General features: G+C 51.5%; 3 protein-coding genes across 5 annotated transcripts in view; all 3 read right to left on the bottom strand.

Annotated features, from left to right (window-relative positions):
• Nucleotides 1–4,072, bottom strand: part of MYG1 (MYG1 exonuclease) — a 7,099-nt gene extending 3,027 nt beyond the window's left edge. The window contains exons 1-3 of the mRNA XM_006741583.3: nucleotides 3,820–4,072; nucleotides 3,568–3,680; nucleotides 366–525 (exon numbers count right to left, since the gene is read on the bottom strand). Of these exons, the coding sequence (XP_006741646.1) occupies nucleotides 366–525; nucleotides 3,568–3,680; nucleotides 3,820–4,038 (492 nt within the window). The 5' untranslated portion in view covers nucleotides 4,039–4,072. The remainder of the gene's footprint in view (nucleotides 1–365; nucleotides 526–3,567; nucleotides 3,681–3,819) is intronic.
• A 253-nt stretch (nucleotides 4,073–4,325) lies between these two features.
• On the bottom strand, nucleotides 4,326–7,770 carry PFDN5 (prefoldin subunit 5). Its single transcript, XM_006741581.3, has 6 exons — nucleotides 7,619–7,770; nucleotides 7,311–7,413; nucleotides 6,985–7,016; nucleotides 5,951–6,025; nucleotides 5,729–5,834; nucleotides 4,326–4,532 (listed from the first exon to the last, which is right to left on the bottom strand). Exons 1-6 carry the CDS (start codon nucleotides 7,688–7,690, stop codon nucleotides 4,456–4,458), a joined length of 465 nt encoding a protein of 154 aa, XP_006741644.1. The 5' UTR covers nucleotides 7,691–7,770; the 3' UTR covers nucleotides 4,326–4,455.
• A 741-nt stretch (nucleotides 7,771–8,511) lies between these two features.
• The window catches only part of ESPL1 (extra spindle pole bodies like 1, separase), a 30,293-nt gene continuing 24,182 nt past the window's right edge, over nucleotides 8,512–14,622 (bottom strand). For 2 of the 3 annotated variants that reach the window (XM_081821751.1, XM_006741580.3), the window contains exons 19-31: nucleotides 13,982–14,324; nucleotides 13,637–13,786; nucleotides 12,789–13,002; nucleotides 12,498–12,688; nucleotides 11,623–11,750; nucleotides 11,365–11,487; nucleotides 10,480–10,635; nucleotides 10,236–10,406; nucleotides 10,006–10,110; nucleotides 9,725–9,840; nucleotides 9,472–9,555; nucleotides 9,139–9,303; nucleotides 8,512–8,874 (exon numbers count right to left, since the gene is read on the bottom strand). In XM_081821751.1, coding sequence (XP_081677877.1) covers nucleotides 8,673–8,874; nucleotides 9,139–9,303; nucleotides 9,472–9,555; nucleotides 9,725–9,840; nucleotides 10,006–10,110; nucleotides 10,236–10,406; nucleotides 10,480–10,635; nucleotides 11,365–11,487; nucleotides 11,623–11,750; nucleotides 12,498–12,688; nucleotides 12,789–13,002; nucleotides 13,637–13,786; nucleotides 13,982–14,324 — 2,148 coding nt within the window. In that variant the 3' untranslated portion in view covers nucleotides 8,512–8,672. The remainder of the gene's footprint in view (nucleotides 8,875–9,138; nucleotides 9,304–9,471; nucleotides 9,556–9,724; nucleotides 9,841–10,005; nucleotides 10,111–10,235; nucleotides 10,407–10,479; nucleotides 10,636–11,364; nucleotides 11,488–11,622; nucleotides 11,751–12,497; nucleotides 12,689–12,788; nucleotides 13,003–13,636; nucleotides 13,787–13,981; nucleotides 14,325–14,622) is intronic. The other variant, XM_081821752.1, reaches the window with a different exon arrangement.

Genomic DNA, 14,622 nt, shown 5'->3' with positions numbered 1-14,622 from the left:
GCTTCCCTCCACCTTCAGGGCAGCCAGAACCTCTAAGCCATGTGCTTCCCAACACAAGCAGCCTCTTCTATTACCAAGTTGTTGAACAATCATTTTTTATGCGTGTCAGGTCAAGAAAAAGACCAGGAAACACTGCTTTATGGTTTTCAAAGCCCTTCCCCGAACACTACCTCACCCACTTCTCACAACCACCCCGGGATAGAGGTGAGAGAGATGAGCCATCCCCTGTGAGAAGATGAGCCTGACCGAGGGAGAAGGTGCTGAGCCAACTGTAGGCCAGGAGTCCTGAGGCCCAGTCCTGCGTGAGTGCCATTCCCAGTTGGTGGAGACACATTTATGGGTCATCTCTGTCCTTGGGTCCCCACCTTGTCATAGATGGTGCCCACCATGCTGTCCTCTTCGCTGGTGCCCAGCAACCGGGCCAGCAGCTTGTGCCCGAAGTGCAAATAGATGAGTCCCGCACTGCTCAGCTTGGTCTGCCAAGGCTTCCCAGGAGACAGGGAGCTCATGGTCTCTGTGAAAGATCTGAGGAGCACAGGGAGGTAGGGCTGAGGCAGAGCTGCCCCAGTTAGCCCACAGCATGTGCCTGCACGTGCAGGCTCGAGGGGGTGGAGGCTGGAGAACACTCAGGAGTTGGGAGGAGGGTGCCCAGCTGTGGGGCTTTAGCTTTTCCTCGGGGTTCAACATGGACCTCAGCTTGGAGTCTCCATTCACGCTTTCATTTGACAATGGTTAATTCAATGCTTACTACATGCCAGGCTTTGCGTTTTAGACATCAGGGGTAAAAAAAAAAAAAAAAACCCTAAGACAAGGGCGCCTGGGTAGCTCAGTTGGTAAAGTGTCTGCCTTGAGCTCAGGTCACGATCCCAGGGTCCTGGGATTGAGTCCCGCCTTGGGCTCCTTGCTCAATGGGGAGCCAGCTTCTCCCTCTGCTTGCTGCTCCCCCTGCTTGTGCTCTCCCTCTGACAAATAAATTTAAAAAATCTTAAAAAACAACAACAAAAAAACCAACAAAACCAAAACCCTAAGACAATGTCCCTGCCTTCAAGTTCATCTACTACAGGCAGACAAGCCCACAAACAACCAAGCGAATGCTCTAGCTAGGTTATAAACAAAGGAAAGAGGGGAGGAGAGATTTCAGGTCATTCTTTTTTTTTTTTTTAAGATTTTATTTATTTGAGAGAGAGAGAATGAGAGAGCACATGAGAGTGGGGAGGGTCAGAGGGAGAAGCAGGCTCCCCGCTGAGCAGGGAGCCCGACGTGGGACTCGATCCCAGGACTCCAGGATCATGACCTGAGCCGAAAGCAGTTGCTTAACCAACTGAGCCACCCAGGCGCCCTCAGGTCATTCTTAAAAGAGGAATTAGGTGTTCGCCAGCCAGACAAAAGGTCAAGGAGAAAAGTCATTCCAGGTAGATGGAACAACATCTCTTACAATGGCTAAGACAGGTCTCTACATGGAACTGCAAGAAAGGCAGCTTGGGTATGAGGAGTGGCAAAAAAAATAAAGCTAGAGGGTAAGCAAGGGCCAGCTCATGGCAGGCCTTGTCCACCATAGTTTGGATTTTGGACTTTATCTGAAGGTAGTGGGGAGCCACTGAGAAATTTTCAGTGGACAAGTTCATGTGAGAGCACTGTGCCAGCCAGCATGCAGAACAAATGCAAGGTCACCCGCAGGTGCAGAGGAGTGAGGAAAGCAGAAATCTGAATTCTCAGTGGCACAGAAAATAGGGAAATGGTATGACAGTCCTGAGGGAAGTAGAAACTACCGCTGTAATTTCTAATACCAGTCTGTCAGAATCAGCTAGAGAGCTTACTTTCTGCTTTAGTGTTTTTTATTATTGAGTAAATACAAAAATATTTATAAAATGTTCACAAGGTATAAAGATTAATGCATAGTAAGCCCCCAGATAAAAGTCCAAAAAGAAGCTAAACGAAATTGTTGATGGAAACAGACATATGCGCTAAACTACACAGTAGAACAGGGGTATGATGAACACGGAATTAAGGACACCGCTTGCTTCTGGGGAGGCAGGGGACGGGACAGCGAAGAGGTCCTGGTGCCCAATGCAAAGGTAATGGTAGTCTTCTAGTTCTGAGGTTGGGAGATCAGTCCATGGGTGTTTGTTACGTGTTTTATATGCCAAAAGTTCTAAATACATCGTTTTATGTATCAAATACTGCATAGTTAAAAAAATATATATATAAAATCATTAGGAAAAAGGAATTACTCAATACTGTCGAGTGCTACAAAGAGGTCTGTTAAGGTGAGACCCTCCACCAGCAACCTGAGTTCGGTGTTGAGGGGCCCTTTCCATGAGCATTTCCAGTGGAGAGACTGGGAGAGGACCAGCAGAAAGAATGAACGGAATGAACTGGAAGGGATGTGGAACCAGGGCCAGCTCTTTCATTGATGAGAGGCTGAGAAGGGAGGGTAAGAGATGAGGCTATAAACAGCAGGAGGGTTCAGCCACCACATCATTTATGGATGTAATACGTACACTTAAAAAAAAAAAAAAGGGAAAGGGAGAAAAATACTTACAGAAAATTACAATAAAATATTCTCATACTCTGTCAGAGATCCCCACTTTAAGCAGTGTGGGGTATATGAGGGAGGGTTTGGTTTTTTATTTACTCTTGATTTCCAAATGGAGACGCTTGGGCAGAGTTTTAGGCTGGGGGAGGGGGCGCCTGGGTGGCTCAGTGGGTTAAGTGCCTGCCTTCGGCTCAGGTCATGATCCCAGGGTCCTGGGATGGAGCCCCGAGTGGAGCCTGCTTCTCCCTCTTGAAGCTCTGCCCCTCCAACTGCTCATGCTCTCTCACTCTCTCAAATAAGTAAATAAAATCTTAAAAGAGAAACAAACACTGGGGAGAACGGTGGTGTGAGCCCCCCCGAAGGAGAAAGTAATAGATCACAAAAGGGGCAAACAGAAGGGAACAATGTTTCCTGAACTGGAAAGAGGGAGCTGAGGATGCCTGGGAATGGGAATCTGCGGATGTGCATGCAGGAAAGGCTCAGTTTCCTTTGAAAAGGAGGTGGCAGGGTCACTCACTGAGGGAGTTTGATGAGGTAGGGGCCTGAGAGGAAGAGGACTGAAATGGTACCATGGATAATGGGTCAGCCTTGGGAAAGAAGGATTTCCCAATGTACGAGTATAAACGAAGTAGAGGACCACATACATCTGAGCTGTCACCACCACCGCTGCCATGTGGGCCCAGCAGTCTGAAGTGGGGCAGCAAGGGCACATGAAAGGACCAATCTGAACTGGGCTATTAACTGGGGTGAGGATGGTGCTAGTGGGAGAAAATCCTGACTGGGCCAAGGAAGGCTGCCGGCGGGGAGGGGTTGTGAGGACCGCCTGGAAGCCAGGGAGGCCCAAGGCCAGGGGGATGGACGCAAAGCAAGGGGCGAGCCGGCAGGCTGTAGTCCCGTGGCACTCAGCAGCTGGCTTTCCAGGATGAGGCGGTTCCCTTCGCGGGCACGGACCACCGCAGTGGATGGCTGCCTTGGGGCACAGAACAAAGCTGAAGTCAAGGACGCTAAAGAAATGCAATCTGGGCACTCACCTCTGGTGATGGTCATATCGGTGTCTCTGAGGGTCGTACTCGCCACCCACATCTACCACGATGTCACAAGAAGCCAGTTTTTCGGGGTCCCGGGTCCGCACAATCTCTGCATCCTGCAGCGGACACAGGAGGTGAGGGGGCGGCCAGGGTCGTGCAGAGAGAGAATGAATGTTCGGGGAAGGAGGGGGTGCTCGGGCGCAGCCCGCCCGCGAAGCCCTCAGGGGTCCCGGGGTCAGTTTCCGCGGATCGTACCCGGTACTCGGGCAGGAGGCGCAGCAGTGCGCACGCCAGGGCTTCATCGCAGTGGAAAGTGCCGTTGTGCGTGCCGATTCGGGGTGGCGCCATGAGGCTGTCGCGGGGTCGCTTGGACGGCGGGACGGACTCCAGGCTGAGCCCACGGGGCCGGGGTTGCGAGGCTGGCGGCGGCCGCAGCAGTAGATGTAGGAGACCGCGCGGGAAGCGGCAGCCCATGCAGCCTCCCGGGTCGGAAGGGGGGGGGGGGGGGTCGTCGACCCGGAAGAGGAAGCGCACGTGCAGTTCCATTTCCGCCGGACGGCCGTTCCCACGGCAACCGGCCCGCAGAGAGCGGCGCCTCGCAGGATTTCTGCCGGACTCCTCCAAAGGCCCAGGGTGGAGCCTCCGAGATAAGCACTGCATCCCCCACTAACTGAGCAGGCTCTGGGGAGGGGCACAGCATGTCCGTCACCGCCCTCCCATGTCATCACCAGTCCTTTGCTTCATGCAAGAAAAGACCAACATTCTGCCCAGCTGGCACATTTATTAGCATCAAACACAAGATCGTTCTCTTCCTGGACCCCAGGAAGCCACGCCCACAAAGTCCCAAGCTCCTGAAGCAGAGTCCCTCTGCCCCAGATCTGAAACAAGCTCTCAGGCCTTGGCAGTAGCCTGAGTTGCCCCCAGGGCTGTGAGCTGCTGAATCTTCTGGCTCATCATCTCCATGACAGCTGTGGGAAAAAAGAAGAGTCAGATCCTGGTCTGGAGCTTGAGGGGAGAACCCAGAGTTCAGGAAACGTGAGGAAAAAATTTAAAGACAGGTAGACAACCAAGTACAGTTAATAAAACTTATAACACAGTGAGGGGCGCCTGGGTGGTGGTGTTGGTTAAGCGTGGGACTCTTGGTTTCGGCTCAGATCCTGATCTCAGGGTCTTGAGATGGAGCTCCACTTCCGGCTCCTAGCTCAGCATAGAGTCCGCTTGAGAGTCTCTCCCCCCGCTCTTCGCCCCACCCTGCTCACGCACTCTCTCAAATAATTAAAAACAAAACAAAACAAAACAACCCCAAAGCTTTTAACACTGATCCACTGTGGGACACATTTACATGCATACACAAATTTACAGTCTACAATGTGTCAGTAAATATATGATAACCACTGAGACATAAAAATGAACAAAACACATTATTAAACGAGTCAAACATAACTGTGGATAAGATTTTCACCTTTAGAACAGTGATTCTCAATCCTGACTGTGTAACAGAATTACCTGGGGAATTTTTATTTTATTTTTATTTTTTTTAAGATTTTATTTATTTGCAAGAGAGAGAATGAGAGACAGAGAGCATGAGAGGGAGGAGGGTCAGCAGGGAGCCTGCCGAGCAGGGAGCCCGATGTGGGACTCGATCCCGGGACTCCAGGATCATGACCTGAGCCGAAAGCAGTCGCTTAACCAACTGAGCCATCCAGGCGCCCCTTCCTGGGGAGTTTTTAGAAAAACACTGACCCCCTAGAGTCCCCCCACCCCCAGGTTGATTTAATTGGTTTGGCTTGGACTCAGGCTTCCTCTTTAAACTTCCTGGGTTATTCTCATGTGTAGCCAGGGTTGCAATGGCTAGTACTTAGTTAGGGCTGTTATTTCTTTCCTGTGTGTTCATTTACACGTATCATCTCCCCCATTCCATCCCCATTAAATAGAACACCCCAAGAACAAGGATGATTTCCTTCCTCTAAATTTCTCAAGCACCCAACGCAGCAATCTACAAATAGTGGATATGTAATGCACAGAATCTAGAGAATACATCTAGACACCAAAGAGAAAGACATGGTTTTAATCTAGCAAAGGGGACACCCCCAGTTCATACTGGAATCCATGCTCTTTACCATGGAAGTAGAAAGGGTGAAGAGGTGCCCCAGGCCAATCTTACCCTGTTTCATGGCATGCTTCTCCTGCAGAGCTGGCTGGATTTTCTCCATTTGCTTGGTAAGGAAGTCTATCTTCCTCTTGAAAAAGTCCTTGGCATCCTCAGCTGTCTGCAAGGTCAGAGGTGAATGAAGGGCTAAGAGGAGACCCTATGCTGCACTCTAGGTCTTCCCCTAAACTTCCTTTCCCTGCTCAGAGGGGCATCCAGGTGGTTACTTCCACTCACCTTTTCTACATAGTAGCCTGTTCCCACATCGATGAGTACATGTTCCACATCATGTAGCTTCCCAGGGACATACATCTGAGAAGCAAGGATTAAGGGAAAACTAGCCCAGCAGGAGTGTCATGATTCCCTGTCAGCCAGCCTGCTTGGCCTTCTTTTCTAAAAAGCTACAAGCCACAAGGACTGAAGAATCTGGAGGCCTTAGAACTGTACCTATACACTCCAAATGGGAAGGGACAGAGAAGTCGGCTCCTTATGGAGAAAATGGCATATGCTAGAACACTCTCTTGCCCTGATCCCATCTCCCATCCTACAAGCAGTTCTTACAGTTTTTTCCACTAGCCCCCCCAGAAGGACTAGATACAATGATATTTTCCTACTGCTGGAGAGTAGTAAAGTGAAAAGCCGGCTTCACTTTCCATCAACAGCCCCAGTCATGAAATCACTAGCTAATTCCTAGTGGATTTAATGCTCACTATTTAGCCAACCCCTACCACACTGCTTCTGTATTTCTTTTTCAGCCTGTCAGTTCTCAGACTACAGCTTACAGATGCTCTACTGTCCTAACTTAACTCATTCAAGTAAAACACTGAACGGGTAGCCACAATCCAGGTTTCTTGGTAACAACAGTTTAGAAATAAGAGCCATAGGTAAGCCAAAACAGGATTCATAAACACAGCCAACCCCCTTGTTTCTATATCCTGTTATTCTTCCATCGTTTATCTCTTCTAAGTTATTAGTAAAAGTCTAAACCCACCTGTTTTGTCTTCCTATTAGAGGATATTCTCAAACAGCAAAGGGAAATAATCACATCTCAATTCTACATATGCCTTGGTGCTCACAAGGCATTAGCTGGATGTTGGCCCCAGGTTAGGGAGGAGAGGTACAAAGAGTGCGTAATAAGAGCGTTCTCAGAATCATGGGGACTCTCTGGAGTAATCAAAACTAATCCCACCTTTTTTTTTTTTCTTTTTTTTCGGGCGAGGGGTGAGAGAGAAAAGGAAAGAGCAGGGTAGCAGTTTCTGTGGAAAGGATACAGAACTCGTCAGTGGGACGAGTAATTCTTTCCCTGTGAAAGCAATTAAGACAAACATCTGGGGAAGGTTAAGACGTTAAAGAGAGTTCCAAGATGGCAGAGAGAATGAGAGATCTTAAGAAAAGAACGGAAACAGGGACAACAGCAGAGGAATGTCCTGTACATTTCAACTCTAGATAGGCAACATGAAAGGGCTCCTGTAGCGCTCTACACAGTACGTAAAGGATTGCTTTCTCATCTCAGGTAAGGACAACGGGATTAGAAGGCGGGACGAGAGTAGCCGGCTCACCACATCCCCCAGGTTGCCTTCACACGCCTACCCCATACCCTCGTTGTTCTTGTTCAGCACGTTCAGACAGTCCTTGGCTTCCACATACTTGGTCTGTACCACCTTGAGCTGGGCAATGGACGTGGACAGGAACTCCACTTCCTACAGAGGACGGGAAATAGGATCATTGTGGGGGGTTGGAGAGAGAGGGGGCACTGCCGGAGAGGGGGCCGATCCTGGGATGGGGTGGGGGTTTCCCAGGGGGAAGGGAAGCCTCCCAAAGAGGGGAGGAATGGGGGGCGAGGAAGGACGCGTGGGCAGGAGGCACGTGAAGCGGGAATGGGGTGTCTCTGCCGCCCGTCCCCACCTGGTCCAGCTGGTTCTTGAGCATTTCTAGCTGCGGCAGGTTCAGCTCGGTGATGTTAACTGACTGCGCCATGTTGGGAAGGAGGACTAACGGAGCGGAAGCCGGCTCGACCAGCAACGCTCTAGCCGCCCGCTGCGCATCTCGATGGCTGCGCCAGGAGGCCTCGCTGTGCCGGACATCTCTATGGTCCTTCGTCGGGGCGGGGAAGGGCGGGCCGGAGCCTTTCGGAGACTTACATTGGTTTGGCGAGAGCTGCGCATTGTTTTCACAAAACCTCCGACGCCTACCATAGTAAAGTTGGAGCAAACAGGACTACTTCCCTCAGGGAGCTTCAAAGGCTTAAAAATACCCGGTTCATCACCACAACATTGCGAAGTAATGTATGCTACTCCGTGTGGGTGCTCTAAACCTAACGAACCACAGGCAAGAAAGAAGCCTGTGAAATTCGCGGGTCAGGTAGCATCGTGAGTGGTCCTTTGGGCTCACACGGTGGAAAGGTCTGGTGGTGGAGAGAACCATAAGGAGTCACGTTGTCAACCAACAAGTACAGCACAAGGTTTAGTAATCAAAACGATGTTTTACCATGTGTTAGGTGTGAGGGATACATGAGATTGTAAGATAACGTGCTTCCGAGGCATTTAACGATCTGGTTGGGGAGAGAAAAACCATACGAAAATCCCACAGAATCTGCTGCTAAAGTTCATGGCCTGAGAAGGCATATGTGGGGAGAGGACGGTGGCCTCTTTTTTTTTTTTTTTTTAAGATTTTATTTGTCAGCGAGAGAGAGCGCGCACTTCAACTGCAAGCTGTTCTCACCTCTTTATAGTACCACATAGTGGGCGGGGCCAATAATTGTGTCTACAAATGTTCTCCAATGAACCACACAAAACAGGTTTAAGTACTACATCTTTATTATCTTAAGGTTAAATCAAAGGGAAAGGTTTCATATAAAATACTGGGAAAAATCACTTAAAATATTTGTCCTAAGGGTTAAGTCTAATAGGAGGTAGAACAGTCACATGGCTTCCACCGGCACTAGGACAGCTCCAAGGGGTCATCGCAAGCAGACAGGCAAACCATATGCCACAGGTGCAGCCCCAATAAGATACTTGAGTCGGGGAGCCTGGCGGGCCTGGTTGACATAGTAGAGAAGGGGGGCTCCTGGGCCTGCTCCAAGCCAGCCCTGCAGCAGAGCCTCCGTGTAGCGGTCGATGTCACGGTCAGTCACATCCCAGAGGTTACCCAGAAACAGGGGACTGGGAAAAGAGGAGAAGAACTACAAAGTGAGGGCTCTAAAACAAAATACATAGGCAGACATGACTGGCGGTGGTGGGTGAGGAAAGAGGAGTGAGCCAATGAGAAGTGCCCTAGTTCCAGAAGGGGGGGGCAGAAGAGGGCAAAGATTAAAGGCCCAGGCATGCCAGGGAACTAGAACGGTGGGGGGGGGCACAAGAGAAGATTTAGGGTTCAGGCTGGGGAAAGAGCCTGGCTGGGAGCTAGGAAGGGCCCTCAGGACTCACCAGCCAGCCATGATATACTTGAGCACGATGCCAGCCCCCTCCAGCCTCCCGTGCACAGCCAGGGCCGCACTGCTGCAGCCAAAGAGCAGGGCCACCGCCCGGCAGCTCAGCCGGAGGATGGCCTGTCCATCCAGGAAGCGGGCACCAGCCCCGTGCCCTGCGTAGCTAAGGCAGAGGGACGTGAGACGAGTCTGACCTAGCAATACCTGGCCTCGGCCATGTTTCCAAGGGCGTCCTGAGTCAGCCAGTGGCTTCAAAGCCCCAAAGAAAACTATGGTGATGCCCTCCTCCAGGGCCTGCCCCTCTCCCCACCTCCCTGCCTTAGGCACTCACATATATAAGTCATGCTCCGTCAAGGCCACCTGCACTTGCTCTGGGCTTGGCACTTCCCCAACCACCCCTCTCCAGCCGGCTTCACTGCGGGGGGAAAAGGTAGGAGTAAGAATTGGGGTCAGTTGGCAAAGAGGGCAGAGGGAAAACTAGGGAGAAGGTGGGCTGTACCATTTGATTCTGCAGGAAAGTATATGAGCCCCTCTATGTGGTCTCTGCTCTCCCCCACCCCCTTTCTTACTCTTATCCCACTGACCTGCTAAAATGGGCTCGAAATTGCTCCTCTGTGCTTGACAGGTTATTGTGAGGGTTCAGAACATAGAAGGTATTGCGTGGATCCACCCCTTGGCTTAGCACCGACGAGGCCCCAGACTGAGGAGAAGATACTGGTGATCAGGACCCTGGTCTGGCCAGAGGGCCCAAGCTTCCACAAACTCCAAACTCCTTTCCACGAATGAGCCATCGGTCCCCGAGACCCTCTCCTGTCTTCCCAGATCTCTGTCAATCACCAGTCATTCCCCACTCCCTGAACCCCACCTCTTTGATGATGGAGTAGCTGAGCAGGAAGCGGAAGGAGGGCAGCCGAGTGACAGGCAGTGCCCGGAGGCTGGGCATGTTCTCCCACGGCAGCTTTTGCAGGTCCTGGGGTAAAAGCACACGGGGATGACTATCTCCAGGCAGGCGCACACAAGTGTCGGAAGGGGCATGGGGGTGAGTTGGTGCCCACTGTCCACCAGACACTGCCCCTCCAGCCCCTAGCTCCTTACCTTGTCTAGCACTAGGACAAGGTGCCTATCGCTTGGGACTGTCTGACCCTGCAGGCGTCCTACTGCCTCACTCAGAAGCTCTTGGGCTCGTTCCGGCCGCACTGGGCACAGCCCAGAGGCCAGGGTCTGAACGTCCTGAGGAGTGAGGGTACCAGCAGCACTGAGCATGGCCTGCAAGGGAACAGTGGTCAGTGAGAGAGCATCAAGTCTAGCTTCTTCCCCTTTCCCTGATTTCTCAACTCACTTTCAGCAGAGTGGGGTCAGGATATTTCCAGCCACATTCCTGCAGCAACTTTTGTAGGCGGGAGGCCTCCTGGGCAGGGCCAGGGTCCTCACTGGATGGCAGCAACAGTCCCCTCCAGCAGCCCAACACCTGCTTCTCTAGGGAAGTGATGAGAACCTGAATGAGGAGGAATAGAACCTTTAGTCCCAGAGAGGAGCTGAGTTTCTTATCCCACAGGCACCAACATTCTGGACATGAGGAAATGGGTTTTCCAGCATATTTGTCTTACATATCTTCCTGCCAGTTAAAAAGGCAAGAAGCTAGAGGGGCACCTGGGTGGCTCAGTCAGTTAAGCGTCTGACTCTCAACTTTGGCTCAGGTCGTGATCTCAGGGTCGTGAGATGGAGCCCCGTGTCGGGCTCCACGCTGGGCATGGAGCCTTCTTCAGATTCTCTCTCTCCCTCTCCCTCTGCCCCTCCCGCCTCCTCTCTCTCTCTCCCCGTCTTAAAAAAAAAAAAAAAAAAAGGCAAGAAGCTAGAAACATTTTTCATTTGCTGAGACTAGGGGAGTACAGATAAGATGATTTATTACATATCACTATGTTTTGACATATACAAATAGGCGGGCGATGAAAACTAAACCCAGGAAGCTGATACTTGGGCTTAAATTAAATCCCTTTTCTTGTATGTATCTTTAAACATTCTGTTGCCATAACACCTTCAGGTTTTTGGCTCTTGTTTAAAGTCTTTGCCAGGTAACATCATTTTTTAAAATTTAGGCCTATGCTTCCAGAAAGGACCTGAGGTAACTCAGCACTGGCCTGGGACCCCTGAGAGAGAAGACACTGACACCCCCGGGGTCACTCCCAGGGCAGGCCTGACCCCACCCCACCTTGCAGACACACACCTCCATCCTATGGTCCAGTTCTAGCCGCCCTGTCCACCACTCTCGCTTGTCAGTACAGCTGCTGTTCTCTTTCTGCTCCTTCTGGATGGCGTCAAACTCTTTCAGGGCTGAACTCAGAGGAAACTTTGAGAGATGGGGCTGTGAGCTTTCTGCTGGTCCACACGATCACCATCTCTCCGTCCCCCAGCCACAGAATGGGAGCAGCTTCACCAGAAGCCTACCCCAGCCCAACTTTGCTTACTGGCCCAGGAAACCTACCTTGTTCTGGGCAGTTGGGATCTGCACAGTGACTGGGGGACTGTCTTTTTCTAGCCGGGTCAGCAGGAGGGTGTCGCCCACAGTTCCAGGCTGGAGCGTGGCCAGAGCCAACACACACACGGTCACCCCTGCCACAGAGAGCATACCCAGCATCATTTCAGCTCTTACAAGGAATCCCCTTCTCTGTCTTCTGCACTCAATCCCCATTTATCACTCAAGACAACTCCAACAACTCCAAGAAATCTTCCCTTGTCACTAGTTCAAGGTGCTCTCCCTTGCCCTAACAGCCGCCTGTGGACAGAGACCACATCTTGTACTTCTTTGTGTCCCTCACAGAAACAGAAGTTCCTGCACAGAGGGAGGCACTCAAATCATCTGGTAACGGATTTCATGTTAGCATAGGAAGCCTCTGCACGCCTGAACTTACCCCTGCGTAAAGACACTGAACCTGCTAGTAACTCAAAGTTAAAGTTGGTGGAGGGGCATACCTGGGTGGCTCAGCTGGTTAAGCGTCTGCTTTCAGCTCAGGTCACACAATCCCAGGGTCCTGGGATCAAGTCCCACATCGGGCTCCCTGCTCAGTGGGGAGCCCGCTTCTCCCACCTCTCCCCACTCATGCTCTCTGTCATTATCTCTGACTTTCTCTCTCTAATAAATAAATAAATAAAATCTTAAAAAAAAAAAAAAGACCTTCAGATTTAGGGTAGTTCTCTTTGGTGAGAGTAACAAAATGACTAATCAATGAAAAGATATGACATGTCCTTCCATAAAGGTCATAAATCGATGTTAACCAATGCCTTAAAGTCCTCCACCTAACTCCTTAGTAAGAAGATGCAAACAAGGACAGAAGAGCCAGCTGCAGCCTACTACCGTACCACTGGGGATCAGAGCCAGGCGCTCCTGGAAACTCTCCTTCTCGGGCTCAGGGAATTGACCAGATCCTGAAGCCCTGAAGGAAAAGAGGTGCTGGATGCGGGCCAGGGGGACATCCCCAGGCCTCTCCTCCAGGCTCAGTCTCTGCATCTGGTCTGCCATTTCGAGTGATCCCCGGTGCTTCTGGGCCTTGCTGTGGACAACGCAAGTAGGGGTGAGTTGTCCCTCCTTCAAAATCTGGACCCTCCCTCCAGTCTGCCCCAGCATGGGCCTCGGGGACTGTGGCCACTCACCTGAGCTGCCTGTGGAGGTGCGTGAGCAGCTGGTGGCGACAGGTGATGGACACAGACTCGGTGACGAGGCAGGCAGTGGCATAGGGATCCCGGTGGCCCAAGCACAAAGCCAGAAAGCGGCAGAGGTGAGCATAGAGCCCACTAGGAGGGCAGTGACTAACCCCACGGAAAGCAATGGTCAGTAAGTCACAGATGGAATTCAAGGTAGACAGACCTAGAAGAAGGTGAAGATACTTGCTATAGATGAGTCCCGTACCTCCTAGCTGGTAGAATTTTGCATGAAAGTTCCAGGTTTCCAAGGCCCTACCTCCTCTCCCACTTAAAAAATAAAAGCTATCATTTACGAAGAGCAGTGTGCCAAGCGGGATGCTACGCAGCTTACATCAACTCGCAAACCCCATTTTATAGATAAGTAAATAGAAGCTCAGAGAGGCTGACTGACTTGCACACAGTTAGTGGAGAGAGTGCTGGTCAATTCCCTGAGCCCAGCTTCAAAGGTGACCAGATCTAGATGGGGATCCAAAGACAGAACCATGGACAGGCTAGAAGAGCATCAGGATCAAGAGACCTAGAGGCTGGTCGCCTGGGCGGCTCAGTAGGTTGGGCATCTGCCTTTGGCTCAGGTCATAATCTCAGGGTCCTGGGATGGGGCCCCACATCGGGCTCTCTGCTCAGCAGGGAGTCTGCTTCTCCCTCTCCCTCTGCCCCTCCCCTCTACTTGTGCTCTCTCTTGCTCCCTCTCTCAAATAAATAAAATCTTTATTAAAAAAAAAAAGAGAGAGAGAGAGAGAGACACCTAAAGCCTCGCTCTCTCCTAGTGACCAGACCCCAGAGGTCAGCATATTCACCAATGGCTGCAGGGGCTGAGGGGAGTCGGAGCCGAGGACCGAGATCCTTGTCTGGGCATGGGATGGGCAGCTCCTCTTTGCTGGAATCACGTCTCAACACCTCACATTCTCCTATGGCGGTATCAGGTCCTAGAGCGGGTGCCTTCCCACCTGGGGAGAGAACATGACTTTCTGTAGTTCCTTCCTCCTGCCATTCCCTTTGTTCTTTCTAGGATCCAGTCCCAGAGCCAGGAAAAAAGCTTTATTTCTGTACTGTCTTTGGCACCAATTATTTCTTGGGCTTTGGTCCCGGGGCAACCCCCCAAAAATGTATGCACCTTCTCCCTCCCACCGTTACCATCATACCGGAGGTGGAGTCTTCCCCATCAGAGCCCCTGAGGATCTCAAAGCTCATTTCCATCTGGTTGTCAGTCATTTCCTCCTCGGGGATGGTCCTCATGATCTCAGAGCCCAGCTCCTCACAATGTCCTGATGTCACCTTCTTGGCCCTCCGGCTCCTGCCACCGAGCCCAGGTCGCCCGGGGCCACTATCTGGGGCTGCCACTGAAGCAGTCTTCAAGCCCGAGCCCTTCCTGGCCCGGCCCCGGCCCCGGCCCCGGGAGGCAGTGCCCCGTCTCTTGGGCTCCTCTGCAAGCCGTGCCTCAACTGAGACAGGGTCTTCCAAGTCACTGTCATCACTGAAGTTCACCTGGGATGGGTGGAAAGGGAGAAGGGCCCGGGGGCCTTCAGTGACAAGACATCCGCCAGCAGGTGGCACTGCGGAGGCACAGTCCCAGAGGTCTTGGGGAAGATTAGGAATGAACCTCTCCACCATACAGACACCCACCACACTCAGCCAAGGGCAGGGACTCCTGGGTGTGGAAGGAGGGAGAGAAGGAGGGAACAAAAGGTAAGGAGGAAGGATGAAAAGGGAAAGGAACCAGAGAGTTAAGGAAAGCACCTTCTGTCTGAAACCAAGGTAGAACTGTCTTTCTGTGGAAGATGTT

The sequence above is a fragment of the Leptonychotes weddellii genome, chromosome 5 (genome assembly GCF_054177405.1).
Source record: "Leptonychotes weddellii isolate Sample4059 chromosome 5, ASM5417740v2, whole genome shotgun sequence".
NCBI classification, from domain to species: Eukaryota; Metazoa; Chordata; class Mammalia; order Carnivora; family Phocidae; genus Leptonychotes; species Leptonychotes weddellii.
Note: the sequence above shows the minus strand (reverse complement) of the source record. Positions and strands in the feature narration are given on the sequence as shown.